General features: G+C 34.2%; 1 protein-coding gene and 1 long non-coding RNA gene across 2 annotated transcripts in view; one reads left to right on the top strand and one right to left on the bottom strand.

Annotated features, from left to right (window-relative positions):
- LOC116510339 overlaps positions 1–20,382 on the top strand; it is a 47,760-nt gene that overhangs the window by 5,186 nt on the left and 22,192 nt on the right. The gene's annotated exons all lie outside the window — the stretch shown is intronic.
- LOC116510338 (SH2 domain-containing protein 1B-like) lies at positions 1,485–7,793 on the bottom strand. The gene is made up of 4 exons (XM_032219850.1): positions 7,596–7,793; positions 6,621–6,684; positions 6,081–6,255; positions 1,485–2,118 (listed from the first exon to the last, which is right to left on the bottom strand). The coding sequence occupies exons 1-4, from the start codon at positions 7,727–7,729 to the stop codon at positions 2,081–2,083; spliced, it is 411 nt and encodes a 136-aa protein (XP_032075741.1). The 5' UTR covers positions 7,730–7,793; the 3' UTR covers positions 1,485–2,080.

Genomic DNA, 20,382 nt, shown 5'->3' on the forward strand with positions numbered 1-20,382 from the left:
TGGCTTCACTCCCAATCCCCCAAACTGCAAAATGATTAGCATTTCTTCATGAAAAAATTTGATATTCACATTGATTTTCTGTCATTAGTGTTAATGTTCCTGAACATACAGCGCTATTTTATTTCTCTAAAGAAAAATCATTGCACAAACAAATGTGTTACCTGGAAAAATACTTTATTTTTTAACACAGAAAGAGATGTAATCTTAACAGTTCATCAAGACATTTCAATTCATAGAATGGATTATAGCACATTAATATTATGGTTAAAATGAATTGAAAAAAACACTTGAGTACATTATAATTTAAAAGTGTAAAATCCATTAGCAGAAAAAAGATGTAACTAAAAAGCCTTACACTGAAATTATATTTAAAAATGTAGATATCTATAAGGCTCAGCTAGAGATCATTTTACTTCAATTTCAAAAAATATAATTTAAGGATACACTTAGTGATTTTATTTATACTTTGGTAACTTTTTAAAAAGTTAGAACTGTTTAGTTTAACAATGTAATTTAAGTTAAAAGAATGTATGTAATTTTTACAATTTAAACTAATTTCACTGGCATACTGTTTGTTTTTGCATTCTAGTACATTTTTTCAAAAATAATAGTAATATGCCAATATTTTTACTAAAGGGGGGAGATGACCAAACTCGGTGATAGTTTTACTTTAACAAGAAAATGAATTGGTGGAACTAATCAAACATTTAATGATGTTTTTCTTTTCTAAACTGCAGCTCATTTAAAGGTGGTAGATGTTATTCATTCTATTTTTCATATATAAACTAAAAAGAAAGCATTTTATAAGTGTTCCTTAAATTCATTCTGCATGCTACCAGCAACAATTGATCAAAATGTAAAATCTTATTGTAAAATACTCTCAAGAAAATGTACTTGTATCTTTTCTTTATAGTGACCATACACTTCACCCAAATAAAATTATGTAATTCAGATAATTGTTGGCTTCTTGGTGTCCTCTGAGCTTTCTTTTTTTCCTGCAGACATTTCATTTACAGGCTAGGTGACATCATCCTTGCATTGAGGAACAGAGTTTGCAGGTTTCTTTTATGCAGAAATATATATGCAGAAAGGGAAAATCAAAGAAGACTAAAGACTCAATAATAATTTCTGAATTACATATAGTCTTCTTTAAAAATACAATTTTAGTAAAGACAAAGTCTTCTGAGAGAGCATAAGCTATTAAGATGATTGGTCTTTCCAAACTTTGCCTCTTGCATGGGCATGATGTACAGTAGCATGATGATAAACATACTACATACTAAACATACTAATAATAATTGGTGATTACTGTGAGTGCTTATGCTGCTTCTTAACTAAATCTTGTACAGCTATACTTGATCAGCTATATCAGTGGGTCTCAACCTTCCAAAATGCTGCGATCCTTTAATACAGTTCCTCATGTTGTGGTGACCCCCAACCATTATGTTTTCCATATTTTTTTGAAAATATGTGTTTTCCTATGGTCTTAGGCAACCCCTGTGAAAGGGCTGTTTGACACCCCCCCCAACCCACAGGTTGAGAACCACTGAGCTATATAAACATTCTTACGTTTCTTATATTTATTACTGTGATCTTAAAGCATACACTCCATGAGATTTAAATATATTTTTGTGTTACTTATAGCAATGATATTGAATGATACTGACTAAAATGAACAATTTAGAAATTTATGAACATCAAAGATCCTTGCATTTATCACTCTCAGATATAGTAACTGAAATAGTACAAATAAAGGAAAACTCTTAAAATGAAAATATAATGAGGTATTGCAATATGAAAAAAACTATCACATTTTTGTGGTTGGAGCTTTTCAAATATCCACTTCATCAGGGCATAAAGTGACCATGTATGTACTTGGTACATGGAAAGAAGATTATACACGTGTGTGTGCATTTTACAAAATGTGCCTTTTACATAGACAAGCAAGCCAGCAAGTAAAAATTGGCATTTAACACAGAATTATCCAAAGTACAAATGAACACAGAATTCAGTGAAGTGAATAGAATAGTTTGCCTGAATATGATCCAAAGAATGCCCCTGCTGAAATGGAGTGAACAGATTAATCGGGCAAGACGTTAATGTAATCTTCACCAACATCTGGAGAGAGGATGAGAAAAAGATGATCATTGCATTTCTCTAAATTTCAGTGCAAAAAGTTATTCACAATGTGCTGCTTAAATAATGTTGATTTAAATGCACAATGGAAATGTAATTTACTGCATAAGACTCAATAGAATGAGGATTCTATCTATTACATGATGACTACCTTACAATATACAATCCAAGGGGACAGAAACCTGAATGCCGAACAGAAATCTGTAGCAAAAACATTAAATAATTTCTTTGTTTACCTCACACATCCATTCATACTTTTGCTCTTAAATTCTGATTGAATTGTTTTTTCAGTGTTAAATATAACTCAAGTAAAAATCTTAGAAGGCTTGTATCTATGGCATGGTTTATCATTCTTCCACAGCAAGTAACATATCCCAATAGCTCCTTTCATTCCCCCCCCCCCAGTCCTAGAGAGATATGTATAACTATTTCACTTTATAGGATTATGTCTCTTTCAGTTGTAGTGCCTCAATATAGAAAAGCAACACTTCCAATCAAAATGTGATCAGAGGGTCAGTTCACTTCGGCAGGAATGTCTTGTACTTCGTTCAGCAGTAAATTCCAATGTAGTATCACTTCAGTGTGACACGTAGACATAGACACTGGGGAGGCATTGAAGTTTTAGTAAAGCAAAGCAAAGTGGTTTTTTTAAACAATTTGCATACGCCCACAATGAATATTGTACTTTGCTTCTCTCTTATTTTGAAACATAAAAAGAACTTTTTTTTCCACTGTAAAGATGAATGAGATTATTTATAACAATGTGAATTTAAATTTAACCTGTTTAGGTACTGCCTAACTCCAGAATTACCCTGATGGCTCGCAATATAGCAGAGAATCAAATACAAATACAACTCGAAAAGAGAAAACCACCACCAACAAATAGGATAACTACAATATAAATAAAAAGATGGTAAATCTATCTAAAATAATGCATCAACAAACTTGTAATCGCCTAGTCCAAGGTCTGGGAGTGGTTGTATCTAAGGCCCTCCAGAACACTAACAGGGTGGGAACCATCCAGTTTTCAGGGGAAATCAGTGTACCGTGGGGTAGACACTACAACACATAGGGCCATGCATACCAGTTTACAATACTATATTATAAATATTCTGCTAATTGCCTTTAGTTGTTTGCTGCTAATAGTTCAATTTTTGACATAAAGTTTTAAAGTTCCTGGCTTCTTTTAGATGTTCAGTGCCTTTAAAAATACAGACTAGATTTCTCCTGTCAGACTGCTGCATTATCTAACCCAATGTTGGTTCTCTTCCTGATTTATAATATCTCAGTCTACCAGCAGTTTGATCCTGACTGGCTCAAGTCAGGTTGACTAAGCCTTCCATCCTTCCGAGGTTGGTAAAATGAGGACCCAGATTGTTGAGGGCAATAGGCTGGCTCTGTGAACCACTTAAAGAGGGTTGTAAAGTGGTATATAAATTTAAGTGCTATTGCTGCTATGCTTTTATGCAAGTGTAACTAACAGCTGGGACCAGATTTTCCATTGGTTTTTAGGTGAGCCACTGCAGAAAATGCACATGCTTGATTTTATGACAATTTTGCCATAATTGCGAAGTGAAATCACTGTAGTCACTGCAATCATGTAGTCGGTAAGCAAATCTGGCTTCACTCATTGAGCTTGTTTGTTTGCTGGAAAAGTTGCAAAGAGCAATTTATTTATTCATTAAATTTATTGCCACCATATCATTTTGAGACTAATAATGAAAGTATCATAAATAATGCCAGTTGCATTTGATAATGTGACTGGAGGGTACTGCAACAGTCATAAGTCACTTTTTTTCAATGCCATTGTAACTTGATGCTTGCTAAATGAATGGTTTTATGTCAAAGACCACCTATACATTTTATCTAGTGTTTGACCTTGAGAATGCAAATGATGTATGTGACTACTAGCCCACAGAGCATAGTCAGATCTTAAAGTACTCTCCATCAGTCCTTCATCCGGAAAAAAGGATTCGGGCACAAAATTTGCTGCCTTAATTGCCAAACAATTAGTAATGTGGCTAACACCTGGTCCTGTCCTTATTGTTTTATTGTGGAACAAGGTAAGAAGAGGGATTGATTAATCTGTAGTTTTATTTTCCCGCCCTCCCACTCCACTAAGCATGTGCAACTAGCTGGATCACAATAATCACAACCATTCAACCTAACATAGGGTGGCCTTGGATGATACTTAAAATGGTGAGTTTAACAACTTTGCATGTTGCCCATTTAATAGGAGACAGGAGACAGTTGTGTACTTGCTTGAAATGTTGCCAGATAATATTGGCTCACATGACCCAGAGAGGAGCCACTAAACTGATTCTTCCTGCAAACTGAAGAATATTTCCATCCACATAAAATATGGCAGCTGTGGCTAGGAGAGCTTTTACACCCCTTTGGGTAGTGTGTCCATTGCCCCGATTCCTGGACCAGGAGTCCTGCTCACTGTTACCCATCTCTTTGTAACCTCCTGCTTAGATTATTGTAACATCCTTTACATGAGGCTGTTTTGAAGAATATTCGGAAACTTCAACAGGTGTATAGCTGCATGGGTAATAAATGGTGCTGGCTATGTGGCACGTGTAAAATAACTTCTCTGTGAGCTGCACTGGTATGTTTCTAAGTGCAATTCAGGGTGCTGGTTGTCATTTTTAAAGTCTTAAGTGGCTTGTGTAGATTTCCTGTCCTTTTTCAAGAGTTTCTACTCATCCAACTCAATTAAATAGATTGGGAATGCTGCAGTTCCCATCAGTCAATGAGTGTTGACTGGCAGGAACTATAAGACAGGGCTTTTTCTGCTGTGTTATTAAATATTGTCTCAGATATTAGAATAGGCTCAACCCTTTTGGCCTTTTGAAAAGCTTTAAAACCTTGGTTATGTATCCAGACCTGGAATGTGTTAAGGGGCCTGGTTATTTGGCTTTACTATTAGTAGATTAATTATTTCAGTTACGGTTGTACTTATCTTGTGGGTATCCTTATTGTTTTAATTTTTTTATTATTTTAATTGTTTTATAACAATTTATATTATTATTATTAGAATTGTAAGCCACTCAGAATCACGTAATTCAGTTTAATGATTATAGAAATTGAAAAAAAAGTATCCAAGGTTATGAATTAATTTTACTGGTAAATCTGAAAGCAGTTAATATTTACTAATTTACCAATTTGCCTAGTACGCTCCCTCAGAATAAATTCCATTTTGTTGAGAGAACAGTGTGCAGGCATTTTGTGGGGCATGGGGGAGGAAGTATTGATAGTTAGTCAATGAGAGTTTTCTGACTAGAATTCCATTCAGGGAATGCTGTTGTTACAAGAAGAAGCAAGCTCTGGACACACTATTGATTTTGGCCAATACTGCTGATTTAAATGCTGAAATTCTATTAATAACAGGATAGGCATTTCTGCTATGGCTGTGAGGAGACTCTGATTTGCTCTGAAGGCTAGATTTGGGCAAAAAAATAAAAATAAAATATCTCGTTGGTTCATGCAAAGAAAGAACCATGCATTCTATCACACCAGATCTGATATGTGACTGATATGACAGTAATCTGAACACCAAATCCACAGCCAATGCTTTTCTAAAACAATATTAGTTCTGGACAATAATAGTTAAAGCCATTTCCAATCCCGTAATGCTTTAAATATGTGGCTTGTCACTTTCACCTAAGAAAAAAATTGCCCATATTTTTATAACAATCCTCTAAAGGGTTCATTTAGGCATATTAGAATGTCTGTCTTTCTTTTTTCTCTTTCTTTCTTTTTTCTTTCTTTCTTTCTTTCTTTCTTTCTTTCTTTCTCACTCTCTCTCTCTTTCTCCTTCCTATCTCCCTCCCTCCCTCTCTTTCTCATTCATAAAAGCAAACTTTAGTAGTCTATTCTGATAGTTTCTTTATTTGAAATATATAAATATTTTACCACCTTTATAATTATTTGTCTCTTACCAGGATCCTCATATGTTTCTGATGTAGTGGCATACACAGTTTGAGTTTCCTGATAGTAAGGAGAACGATTTACAGGGTAGCACAGATTGATTACTAGGCCTTGATTTGGCTTTTTGTAGTTGTCAATTAAACTGGGTAATGTTCTGAAGACATATCTTGGAGTACCTTCAGATGTCTAAAATATAAGCACATTGAAGCTAAATTTACATTTAATTCAAAAACATTAATAATTTATTTCATATCCAAAAGATAAGTAATGACTGAAATAAATTCATTTCAGATATGATTATAGCATCTTTAAAATACCCCCAAACTATGACCTTCACCATCTTTTTATATTAATACAGAATCAGAATTAAACAACTTAATTCATCACAATTTAACATTCATGAAATTGAAAAAATAAGGTAAGGTAAAAATAAGGCACATTTTAGTTTAACGTGCATCTCCCCCTTCCAACTAGTAAAATTGCATGAGGAGTCTATTAAAATTATATTTTTTTACATTTAAGGAATAAGGAATAATTATATATTTTCTTACCTGCATCATAAAATGTCCATTACTTTTCTTGAAGATTCGGTAAGTATAGATAAGATGTTCAAAACTAATTTTTAGAATGAAAAGTGTATTAGTAAGGAGTGTGTTCGGGAACTGGGAAAGTAAAATACATTGAAAAATCATATGCCTAAAACTGATAACTATAAGGAGAAATATGCAAAAAATGTATAAATTTGTCATTGGTAAACACAACCATGACTAATTAAGTTTTCATTTTCAGCTAAATAAATAGGAATTTTCTTGTGATATGAAAATTCTGAACAAATATGTGAATTAACATCTCCAGAGCAAGTAAAAATCTGAAGTTACAAGAGTTATATTTGGTAGACATCCGAAGTCACTATGTAATAATTACATATACTTGCCTCTAAATAAGTTTTATAAATCCAAATTGCCTTTAAGCTCAGTAGCAATGATAATTGCCAGCATACAACTGGTTGAATTCATACATGAGAACTGGCTTCCATATATGCTAGTATATCATCCTACATAATTGTTATTACACCATACATCATTTGGAGAAGAGATGGTGAGAGCTGATGGATAAAAATACCCTGATTAAAAGTATGTTGTAAGGATCTATCTTGAATCTGTAATGATTTGAAACATATCACATCCAAAACCAGCATATAATTTTATTGTATATTTATTTCTATATTTAAATTTGGGCTAGATATACACTGCAGTTTATAATAAAACAGAATCAGTATTATGTGTTCTCCCACTAGGTATATGTGCCTGGAACAATTTCATAACTTTCTGAAAACAGATGGTAGTTGGTTCTCAAAAGTGCAAGCATCTAAAAATGTAACTCAGTCCATAAAACATTAGTCATGTTTAAGCTGTCTTTTATACAATACCAGATTCAATTAAACATTTGCATTTTTTCTAATTGAATCCTTTCCTTTTAACAATAAAAAGAAGTTATTTTAGTTACATAAAAGTGTAAGTACTTACAAAACACAGAGGCAAAGAGCGCCAGGTACGCTCTCACTGTCTCGTACTAAAAAACTTCCATTTATTCCTACTTTGCTCAGTAATTCTTCACACTTTTCTTTAGTTATATTTCCATGAAAAAATTGAAATTCCATTTATGTATAAAATGGTTTGCAGATTAATTCTTAAGAGTCAACTGAAAATATGACCTGTTCACTACTGAACTGTGGAACAAAGAATATTTAAACTGTTAAGCATGTAATCTCTATTGTACGATTTGTTGTTTCCCTTATGCAAAACCTGGGAGGGTAACACAGGAAGTACTAACTGATAAATAGGTTAGTCATCACCATAGCTCTTCAAAATCTTCATTTTGGGGGGATTTTAGTTAATTAGAACAGGAGAATGTGCAAACTCTGATCAACTGATTATAATCCATTTAATATCTGTTTGAACTTTGAACTAAGGAAATCTGACACAGGCATGTTGAACGTAGCACTGAATCTTTGATACGTGTGTAATAACTTAGTCATAAAAACTCCATGGAATAGAAATCTATGCTTGCAAAAAATGTTTGTTCCATCCTCACAAGAAAGCAAAGCTATCGTCTTAAAGCAGCAGGCAAATAGAACTGAGATATTTTGCAAAGAATTCAAAAAGAAAGAATAAAAGATATAAAGAAGGAAAATCCATAATTTTAAAGTGATATAAAAAGATTAATGATATAGTTTGTAAATATCTAAAAAAGAGAACAATAGATAAATCCTATGGCACAAGAATAAAAAAAGTTATAGTTGAAGAATTATAGAATTTTTGGTTCCATATAAAAATAGAATGAGCTTTTTTTATTTAGAATCAATCAATCAAATATTTTATATAAAATCCTTAGAAAATGAATTATGTGTTCAATAAATGTAGAATAGTTTATGTATTTAATAAACTGAGTTAGAAAGTTTGATTTTTAACAAATAGCTGTTAGACTTAGCTAATAGAAGAATAACTATTAATAAGGCACACTGTGTGTGTAACACTATTAATAGATGAAGATGCAAATGACCTGCATTCTCCAATATAGTAGTTTTACTACTCTAATAGCTGAAGAGGCAAATGATCCGCATGTTCCAGTCCTGAAGCACAGTGACAAAAATGAGATTACAACTAAATGTAAAGAAGGTAAAGTAACCAGCCTTAGAATCAGGGAGATTCTTCACCACAAGTATAAAAATATTAGTAACTTATGACCTAGTCTTAAAATACAACAAATGCTGCCTTCTTCCCAAATTCCAATATCTTATCTATAAACAAAACTTCAGCATTTCATGCCCGATCAGTAAAAAACCATTAAAAACTATTGGAGACAACAGCAAAGCTATTGATCAAATAAAACAAGTCTGTATCCCTTCCTTTGTACTTTTATTTTAGACCAGGGGTGGGTTCTGGCCTGCTTTACTGCTGGTTCGCTCATATGCGCGCTTTGTGCATACATGCAGTTCAATTAAAATTGTTTTGTGCATGCACTGAACTCAAAAACAAGATGGCAGGGGCAGCAAACCCTGCCATCTTGTTTTTGGGAAATAGTTTGTGGGCGTGGCAGGCCTGGGTCACTCCGGTTCCAGCGACCCAGGCTGCCATACCACTACCAGTTCAGACGAACTGGGATGAACCGGTAGGAACCCACCTCTGCTTTAGACCCTTGAAATAATGTTGAACTTGAGTTCTTTTCATGTTTTTCCCCTTGTCACAATTTTTTTTCAAAGCTCTTAACAAGCCCCTTTTGTAAACCCCCCCCCAAAAAAAATAATTCAGGTCATTCTCTTGGCTTGTTATTTATATATCCCTTTTAATTATTAAGATATAAGTCAGTTACCTTTGTGTAGCATCTTTTTATATATCATTCTTGTAGCATGTCATTTTTAGATCTACTTTTAAATCAGTCTCAGTGTTTGTCTGGTAAAACTTGTTCTTCTTATATAACATCTTTTAAATATTATTTTTTGTTGTTTTAAAATTTTATTGAGGTTTCTTACAGCATATAATACAATAAAAATGAAGATAACAAAGGGGGGAGACACTTTTTTTCTTTTCTCTTTCTTTTTCATCATGCACTTCCCTCCCCCTTTTCTAGAGGCAGACATTCTTAAAATTAAATTCTGAGCCCGTAGTTCAAAAATATCTAGAATTAAGTCCAATTTTAAAATATTTTTGCTCCACTGACAGATTTAAGTTTTCTTCTCCTTTAATCATAATCTTTAGTTCCTTCTAGTTCCCTCTAGCGTCCAAACTTCAAAATCACATCCTATATTTTTTTTTAATCAAACTAAAAACATTTTCCTGAGTTCCTCATAACTGAAAAGTAGTTAACAATTCATTTCCAAAATTGATTAGAAAAGGAAGAATGCAAACCCAATGTCATGGTTTCAGCAAAATAACTATTCCCTCTGGAAAATTGTGAGCAAGAGGAATTATGAAGAGCCAGTCTACTTTTATCCAAGCCATCTTCAGTTTGCCATTTCCTTCCCAGAATTCCAGCATTGAGGTCTTCACATAATATATCCAATGTAGGATAATATTACCCTGGTCATTTTAACCTTGAGAGGGGACTGGGTTGATTTGTTCAATGATCTATCAGTTTGTTTCCTTGGATGTCTGAATTATTCTTTGGAGTCTTCTCCAATGCTATAGTTCAAAACTGTCAATATCCTGTTCCTTTACAGGTCCAACTTTTACTTTCTTAGAAATCAGAGAACACCAATGCTTGCCCTATTTTGATCTTTGTAGGTATAGACACATCATAACATTTGAATATCTTTTCCAAGGCCTTCATTGCTGCTCTATCAAGTAGTAGCATTTTTTTTTGACTGCTTGCTTCTAACTGTTGATGGTTGCTCCTAAACAGCTTTGATTCTGCTGAGAGTTGAATAAGGCATTCTACTGATTGGTTATTCATGTCAATCTTATAGATCATATCATCTTCCCTTACGTGAAACAGATGGTGCAATATTATATAGTATTTTGTAAAACAACTCGAGAAGCAGTAGAAAATCAATCAAAACTGAGAAGGATTTTTAAAAGCTACAAAAGTGCTTTCAAACTATCTGATTCAATTTGCTATTTTAAAATAAGCCTCCAGACTGGTTCACAGATCTACCTCAGTGCTCTGATTTTATCAAAGCACGACATCAAAACCTTGTACTGTGCTATAAATATGTTCTATGTATTTCTATGTTCTGTAAATACATTGTATGTGGTTGTCAGTCTTGTGAAGCGAACCAGATAGGAAATACAACCAGATGAGCTAATTTACTTTATTATAAAGCTACATTGACACAATCTAGCAAATCTGAATGTATATTTCCCCCACCCACCCACATTTCTTTTCCTCTCAAGAAATTAGGGAGGGTCTCTTCTGAACCTATTGCCCTATTATCTGGCTGTAGACTATGCTGCCTGTTATCTGATGGTTTCCTGGGAACCAACCATTTGCTCAGTCTTCCAAGTTCATTCCCACTTACTTTTACATGGTTGATTAATAAAATCCTGAGAGATTTGGGGGCATTTTAAAGGTTTAACAAATTTATCATGGCATGAAACTTTATCATTTACTTCCTGAAAGATAATAGATACTATTTATGCATATGACGATGGTATGTGGGTGTTTTCTACGTGGGGAAAGATTTGTAAGCAGTAAAATCAAAGGAAGTGAAATGCAAAATGCACCGACAGATATTCAATATTTGTTAAATTATTCATCATAATCTACAAAAAGTTTCTAATTAGAACAAAATGAATGAATCTGTAAATTAATTAAGATTAGTCTGATAAAACCCCTATTTTGATTTATGTCAAATCCACATAAATGAACTACTTTTGTAGTTCAGCTGTTTCATACTAACATTTATTTTTATTCTTCATTTACTGTATGTATGATTGCTTAAGGTTAACTAACATTGAATATTGAAATTCTCTCTTGCTAGTTTATAAATATTATTTCAGAGCTCTAATTTATGTCCTTTTTCAAGCTGGTCTTTGTATCCTCTTCAAAATTCATATTTCTGCTTCATCATAGCCAATAATATAATGAAAGTTGTGCACATGAAGTATTCATTTGGAGGTTGATTTTATTAGGAAACAGTCATTTTGCTTGAGAAAACTAGGAAAACATCATTCATATCTGACTTTGTTTCAATGCCTAATCTTTTATTGCAGGGATGTCAAACTTGCAGTGTTACATTTACATCATGTGATGTATCGTGACTCCCCCCCCCTTTGCTAAAATATGAGCATGGCTAATGTGTGATGCATTCAGGCCGCACGTTTGACACCCTGCTTTATTGTTTGATATGCAGCTTGTTGCAAGTGACTAGCTCCTTTATTTCAGATGTGACCTGTGACCTGTAGGTATTACTATGAAAGAAGGACTATAGATCTCTAAGAGATCTTTATAGAATTTGAGAGCTTTTTCTATAAAAGAATACTCTTTGTCATTGGTACATTTCACAGATGAGCCCAAGAAGAAGCCTTAGGCTTCACTGTAAAGAGTAGGGTGGTAGAGTTCATCTATTCTAGTAAATCTACTAGAATAGACTTATTTGTGATGTCCTAATATTTTCTCTGTCAAGTTTGTTCTGTAATAGATTATTACAAGATACTAGCTGTGGAAAAAACCCATAGATTTTCAGACATACAGTACAATTCAGTCTATTAAAATGGTATCTCTTTGTAAGCATTTTTCTTTGCTTATTTTGATAAGGTGTAAGGATAAAACTACACCTTGCATGCAAGTTATGTAACTATTTTTTCTTGCCTCTCGATTTTACTGAGTAACTTGTGACTAAGTTGTCACCTTAAGTTAGCAATTACAATTACTGTGAGATAAATCTATTTAAACATGTAAAATGGTTATTTTTAGCTATGGCAATAAATCCTATAAGGTGTGGTGATGACCTACAATTAGGTCTCTTATAATTATGTTACCCAATAGCTTTGTTTATATCTTCTTTTATTAATCTCTGTATGCAGGCTTGTTTGTGATAATTTTTGCTAGATATTACTGGGCTTGATTCACATACAACATGTCTGAGCTGTGATATACATGCTATTCATAAAACTCAGCTGTTTACTTCTGCAATTTAATTATGCCAATGTTTCATCTGTCCTTTTATTTTTATTTTTTGAGTCTAGGGCTACAATAACAAATAAATAAGAGTCATTTACAAGATTAATTCAGTTTACTAAGATGTCCTTTCAGCGTCTCAGCATCCAAAATGCTGTCTCTGCTTCTTGTATTTGACTTTCCTTGTTGCTGGCAGGCTACAGTTCAATGACACCCAGGGACAGAAATACTCTTTGCTTACCATGGATTTGAGAAAAAAATGTGAATTGGATTCTTAACTTTTCATCTGTTCTCTACTTCCTGTCTCACTTTCTGGTACAGTTGTGTATTTTCCCCTCCTTTATTCTTCATTTTGGTAGAAACTACAAAGAATGAAATAGTGACGCTGCTATGTTTATAACGTAGCAGATGCTTCATTATCATAAACTACATTGGCATGTTAGGTTTTGTAGGCCTTAATCAGTGGTGCAATCTAATTTTTTTTGCCACCGGTTCTGTGTGGATGTACAGCTTCAGAAAGAAACTTTTGTGCTTTAGGGAGGGGAAAGACCATCTGGTGGGGGTGAAGGAAACAAAGCCAGCTGAAGAACTTTCTACCAATCACTGGAGATTCAATCCCACCTTATATAAAAACCAAATGGAGGTCCGGCCCAGAAGTGCACACTTGCTCCTGATATTTTTCCATTTGGTAGAAGCTTTCAAAGCGAGCAAGTGTGTGCTTCTTTTCTCTTGAGGCTGAATGGGGAATCCTTCCCGCCAACTCCTGCAAATAGGAAGGACGTCATACCCCCAGGGCAAGCCAGGGAAGACACCGAGGAGAAACTAAAGAGCTGATCCTGCTAAAGTAAAAAAAAAGGGTTCCGATGATCGCGCGACATTGTCACAGTTGATTGTGGGAACCTTTTTTTACTACCGGTTCGGACAAACCATAGAATTTTTTGCTGCCGGTTCAGGAGAACCGGTCCGAACCAGCAGCATTTCACCCCTGCCTTAATTGCATCTTTATTTGGACCTTAGGTTGTCTTTATTGGGATCTCATGTTTTCATAGTTTCTTCAGACTCTGGAATTGTTTCATGGAGAATTATGAGGCAGGCACTTTAAAGCTTTTCAGGTGCTTCAAACAACCTACACTGTTGTGAGAAAGAGTATCCTGCTTCCTTAATAACAGCAGTACATTTGAAAGACTATTTTTAGATTGGAAGCAAAATAAGCACTGTTTTTAGGAATAGAGCCCTGAACTCTTGGGGTAAAAAACAGGAAGTGCATAGAGTTCTTCTCAGGAACGATGACTGAACGATGTGACAGAGTTCAGGCATATGGATTCCTTTAAAAATTGCAAGAATCTTTAATCATCTAATTTTATCTAAGTTCAGTATAATGATTGCTGAGGAGGAGCTAAATGTATGGTATTGGCTTAGGGAGGAGCAATTTATTTACTGCATCTGTCCCATAGCATCACATGCTGAGAAGATCTGCATGTACAAGCACAAATCTACCTATCAATTGCTAGGGGGATTTTAATACATCAGGGATTTTATTTAATTTGGATTTATTTATTTTGGTCATAAGAATCTGAAAGCATTGAAAGCAATAGTGCCAATTACTTGCTCTCTTAATGTCAGATACGTTTTCTTACATAATATTCATGCACATTAAATTGTTCTAGGAAAGCATTCACCAATATATACCCCCTCTCTCTGTGTATATAATATGTAAGCACGAAAGAAGCTTTACATTTTTAAAAAAAATCTTTTTTCCATCACGTTCCACAGATTCTCTAGTTCTCTATAGAACAGGGGTGTCAAACTCGCAGCATCATGGTGGCATCATGTGACATATCAGGACTTTTTTCCCCTTTGCTAAACCAGGTGGGGATGGAGCCAGCACATGACGCATCTGGCCCATGGGCCACAAGTTTGACACCCCTGCTATAGAACTATAGTTTTATAGGTTTTTTTTTACAAGTATAGCTGAAATAGTAGATATTAACTTGGATTTACATAGAAAAAAATGGCAGTTCAAATGGGCTGACTGGGAGCTGGGTCTGAAAACCTGCATGTCAGGTGTCTGCAAAGTAGCAAACAGCGAATACCTGGATTTTTTTTTAAAGCCTAGGAAAAAGAGGTGCTCTAGAAGTTAAAATTGTATTTTTAAAAAAATGAAAGGTTTAAATCGATAAATCTCACTGTTATAAGCAAAGATCATAGCCACAGTGCTATCTAGGTAATTCTGGTATTGGGGAAGAATGGAATTTATTATGGTTCATGGTGAGAATTTGCTATGTTGAGAGTACAATTCTTTCTTTGCAAAATAGCCAATGAATGTTTAGCTTAGCCTGCAAAAAATAGAAGCACTCTCTCACAAATGGGCTTAAGCACTTAAGGCAATACAAACATGGAAATATATACTTTGGAAGTGGAATAGAAAAGCTTACCCTGACATTATTTTGAAGGTAAGGGATTAACAAAAGGCAATGTCATTCAATTCTACCTTTCAGAAATGATTCTCTGTAGGTTCTGCAACAGAGCACCTGGGCAATGATTTTTGCTCAAATTATGATGTAGTTAAAATCATGCTATTATTTCTAGGTACAGGAATGATTTTGGAAAACTAGAGAAATTGTTTGATCAGTATTTTCTCATTTCAAATAACATAAACATAACATGTGAGGACATTTCTTTAAAAAAGGGAGTGGAGGAATACTTTATTAATCTGTCCCTATTAGTGGTAATTTGAAGTAGGAAGAGGAGAAATACTTATTCATTTTCATCTTTTCATTCCAATTGCTCCATTAAAAACATTTTTATTTCCTCTGTGGCAGATGGGTGGTTAAGCAATAGAAATACAAGCAAACAAACAAACAAATAAATTAAAATAGACTAAAGTAAAAATAGACCACTGGATTATCATCACCAGAATATTACCATCTGCTTCAGAGGATATTATTCAGATAGCCCAATTTTACCAACAAGCAGCTTAGAGCATTTATTCTGTGGCAATGACCATGAGCTCTTAGCATATTGTTTAACCTTAGAATAAGAAGCAAGAAGCAAAAGGCAGCTAGCATATTTCAGTAATTAATTGGTTTGGTTGTAAATTACAGAGGAATTATTGAGTCTGTCATCTGCACCTCTATGATTGTCTGTTTTGGCACTGCAACCAATCAAGACAAACACAGACTTCAACAGATAATTAGAACTGCAAAAAAAAAAAAAAAAAAAAAAAAAAACAATTGCTACCATTATGCCTTCCATGGATGACTGTATACTGCATGAGCCAGAAAGTAGGCTGTGAAAATAACTACAGACTCCTCACATCCTGGTCATAAACTGGTTTTCATTCATAAACAATGCTATAAGACACTGCATGTCAGGACAACTAGACACAAGGACAGTTATCCATCACTCTGCTAAACAACTGATTCCCACAAATTAGCTAGAAAGCTAGAAAGGCAAAATTACCATCATTATTCTCATCTTCCCTAGTACTTATTTCCTTATCTTCTTATGACATAACTTTGTTGCTTGTATCTTACGAGTTCTATTGTTTACTTAGTTTCCTAGTATGATTTATGTTGATTGCTTATATAGTATCCATGACCATCACTAAGTGTTGTATCTAATGTTTTATAGTGAATGTATTTTTTACAATGACTATGATAATGATCCATCATTATTGTTGCATGTATACTAAGAGCTTATGTACCAAATTCCTTGCGGATCTAATCACACTTGGTCAATAAAGAATTCTATAATAAATCAGTTAACTGATAAGCCATGCACTATTAATTAGACAAGACAAAGATATTACAGACAAAGCATCTCTTTTGTTTGGGGATAGTTTCATAGGCTTTCTTTTTTTACATCAGTTAATTCTAGCATTCTGGATGGAGGATCTTCAAACAGTAACACAAATAAGTCAGATCAACCTATCAATACCCAGGATGTTCTCTTCTCCACAATGCACATTTGAGATTTAGGAGTTATTTACATAGCCTCTGCAACCTCTGCTTACCCATAAAACCTGTCGCAATGTAAGTATGCAACAATGCCTATGGGCAGTTGTAGGCAACATTCAATCAGCCTTAACTTATAGCTGAGACTTAAATTAACAAAGAAGAGAAGGTCTGTTGTATACAGTTCTGTAATCTGAAGTGGAAATCATATATGAAATAGCCAAGAAAATATGGTAAAATATGTATTGACGTCAAAGCTAATCAGTAGGATACTTGGAAAACTATAGATTAAGTTCTGTAGCCTTGATTTTCTTTTTTTCTGGCAGGGATCTATATTTTTCATAAGGCATTAAAACAAGTCCTCGTGCTTACTTTAGCAGCAAGCAGTATCTTAAAATATTTAAAGGCATTTTAACTATAGACTTTATTCTTTGGGCTGCATTTCAGGTTGATTTTATTGAGGTTTTATTATAACTACTACTGCATATTGATTATTATTTTTTGCTTGTATATTTATTCGTACACTAACACAGCAGGTATTTAGAGAATGAAGAGAAATTGCTTGCTAAATAAACAAGCTGTTGTTTGAAGATTGATGGTGTTTTCTTTTGTACAGGTTTTCCCCTACAAACTTACTTTAAAATAACATAATTACTAGCTAGTGGCTTTGGATTCAAATCCAAAAAAGGTCACTTGTCTGATCTCATGGCTTGAGATCATTAAAGAATATTCTTCCTTGAGTTCATTTGTCAGGAAAAAAAACTCTGTATCTGAAAACTCAAAAGAAAGCCATTTTTCTTGTTCTAGAAGTTCCTTACTTGAGAAAGTACTTCTCTGAAAGATTGAGTGGCATTGAGATTACTGTCATTTTAGCACCCTGGGATAAAAATTACTTATTTGCATATGTATTTTGAAATATTACGTGGGTTTATTTAGTTTCCCTTTTTTCAGTTTTTTAATGTGATGCTTTGTAGCTTTAGCATTTGGTGAGAGCTTTTGTAAGCTGCCCTGATTTCCTCAGGTGGAGGAGGGTTCACTATATTTTTATCAAAATTGGGTTGAGGTGAATAATAATAGAGGCAGACCATTTTCTAAAGGCTTACCTGGTGCCCATGCTAATGTCTTTTAGATGCCAGACAAAAGATTTTTCTTTCTAAAGCTTTTAACCTTAGAATTTATTTTTTTCTCCTGCTATGGTTCATTTTTAGATTCTTTGTGTGTCTGTTATTGTTATGGTAAATTGTACTAAAATGTTAATGTATATTTCAAATGCAGGTTTGCTTATCTTTCTGGTGAACAAGGTCTCAACTATCTTTAATACATAATGTTCTGAACATTAAGGAATGAGCCCACACCTTAGGAGAGTGGACCTAGAATCAAAATGGAATGTATTGATTATTCATTAGAATTAATATTGGTATTATTAATGTATGGCTCTTAATAAGGCAAATCATGAAGCAGTTTAACAAAGTAATAAGAGAAAGCTATTTAAGCAGTGCAACATCCTGAGATAAAATGCTATATCAGAAGAGACTTTTCATTCTGATTTGCTAAAATCCCTGAACATTTTGTATTTCTGTTGGGCTTATTTCAGCAATGCCATTTCTAAAAATATCCAAATAGCCAGAGTGAAAGGAAAGAAAACCTTACAATAAAACTACTTGCTCTGTGATATACAGAAGTACATTTGAGCACAATGTTTATACATGTTCCAACATTTTTCCAGGAGCGACTGAAAGGAGTCTAACATCTATGTTTTTGAAACTTTGCGAATTCTGCTGCCTTTTTAAAAAAAAATGATAAGTGGTTTGCCTTGGGGGAAAAAAAATCCCTCTCATCTGTTAAAGTAATTATTAGGTCATTTCGACACATGATCTATCAACATCTTTGTTGTATGATTTCCTGAACCCCTCTGGGAGCCTGATTAAGTTCTCAGAGTTCATCCATGTCTGTTTTACTCCATACTGGGCACCTGCATGAAGCTGAAGCAATGAGTTATTTTTCTGCCTGGTGAAAAAGCAGAGCCTGTCACATCAATTTTTTATGCTGAAATGATTCAACAAATTGCCTTGCTTGGCTCAGGAAGTGCTGCTAGAGGCTTGTTTATGATCTTTTGTCAGACAAAGTGCCATTCAAAGAATCACTTGCCTTTCCCTGCTCCTCTCACAAATATCAAGCAATTTCTGTAAAAGGAAACAGAAAATAAAAATGTTTATGATTTATAGAGTTAGATAGCTTGGAAGTCCGTTTGCCGGAAGGCATAGGTGGAATATCTTAGTTCTTAATGATATCAAGCCGGTTACCAATCTCAGTTTTTGCCTTTTTGAGAGTGTGGTGACCTTTTAAGATTGTTCATGGCATCTCAGACCCACAAAGTAAAACCTAAGACATGAACAAAATTGACAAAATGAACAAATTGTTTGGGCTGGAGAGCTATATTCTTTAGTTCAAAAGTTCAGAAGATTTTCATGTGATAATCAGGCTTTATATAATGAAGCCCGAGCTTCTCTGAAGCACTTCTTTGGTTAGGATAAGACAAGGGTCAGGAACCCACGGCTCTGGAGCCACATGTGGCTCTTTCATTCCTCTGCTGCAGCTCCCTATCATCAGTTGACTCCACAATTGTAGGGCTTTTGGTTAGGACAGGTAGAAGAAAGAGAATGCTGCTCAGGAGGAGACTCTATGGTGTGGGTAACCAGACTTCTAGTCAGCTCCAGAATTGAACGAGGGACTTCTGGTTAGGATCTTTGTGGCTCTTTGAGTGTTTAAGGTTGTTGGCCCCTGAGATAGGAGAACAGCTGCAAGAGGAAAATGGGAAATGTTCAAGATAGTGTATGGCTGATTCATTTTCAGCACCAGGGATTTTGAAGTGATAGTGCTGAATTGTCACCTGCGATCCTGTCATGTAGAAACTACTGCATACTTGTTTTCTACTTCTGAAACTTAGGTATAACAAGAGAACTGGCTTGCTTGCCTCTTTCCTGCACAAAAACTATAAATGTAGTAGAATCTGAGAATATAAGAACCGGCTAATCTTTCATCCTTGAAATTCAGAAACTGCCTTATACTGGATCTGATCAATGGCCTTACACTGTTAACAGGCAGACAGAAGACTATTTCATCCTCTGACAGCTGCTGCTGCTGCTTCTTTTAACAGAAAAATAGCAAGGATTATACTTGGTACTTCTAAGCAGAAACCATTATCCTGCAATAGACAGCCATATGCTTCTAGGGACTATATATCCAAAGCGATGGATTAATGTAGATTTTTAGGTTATATTAGAATAGTATATTTATTTTTGAAAGGTTAGTATTTTATCAAATATGCCATCTTACAACATATGAGAAGCCAAGAATACTACTCTGATCACATGTCCAGATAGTGTGTGTGGGCTGAGTTACTGTACACCTGATTAAATACATTTCTAGTCAAGATGGAAAAATTATTTCCTCTTCCATACTTAGTGTGACAGGAAGAACAAAAACACAGCCAAAATAAATAAAAACTAACTTTTTTAGTCTAAATCTGTAAATGCTTTTGAAGATATTTTAAAGAGGATACAATTACAGTATATATACAATTATGTATTTAAAAAAGCTTACTCAACTAGATTACTTTTTTCACTATTTGTGTTTTGAAGGGCAAAAATTAATCCAAAATGTTACATATGTGAATCTCAATCAAGTAGATGGCATCCTTAGAATATCAGTACTGCTACTTGTGAATTAGATCCTTGTG

Source organism: Thamnophis elegans, chromosome 6 (assembly GCF_009769535.1).
Source record: "Thamnophis elegans isolate rThaEle1 chromosome 6, rThaEle1.pri, whole genome shotgun sequence".
Taxonomy (NCBI): domain Eukaryota; kingdom Metazoa; phylum Chordata; class Lepidosauria; order Squamata; family Colubridae; genus Thamnophis; species Thamnophis elegans.

Coding starts and splice junctions, on each gene's coding strand:
- LOC116510338 (XM_032219850.1), bottom strand. CDS start 7,729: ATGGAATTTCAATTTTTTCATGGAAATATAACTAAAGAAAAGTGTGAA. Junction 6,685..7,595: donor GCTCTTTGCCTCTGTGTTTT/GTAAGTACTTAC, acceptor TCTAAAAATTAG/TTTTGAACATCTTATCTATA. Junction 6,256..6,620: donor ATGGACATTTTATGATGCAG/GTAAGAAAATAT, acceptor CTTATATTTTAG/ACATCTGAAGGTACTCCAAG.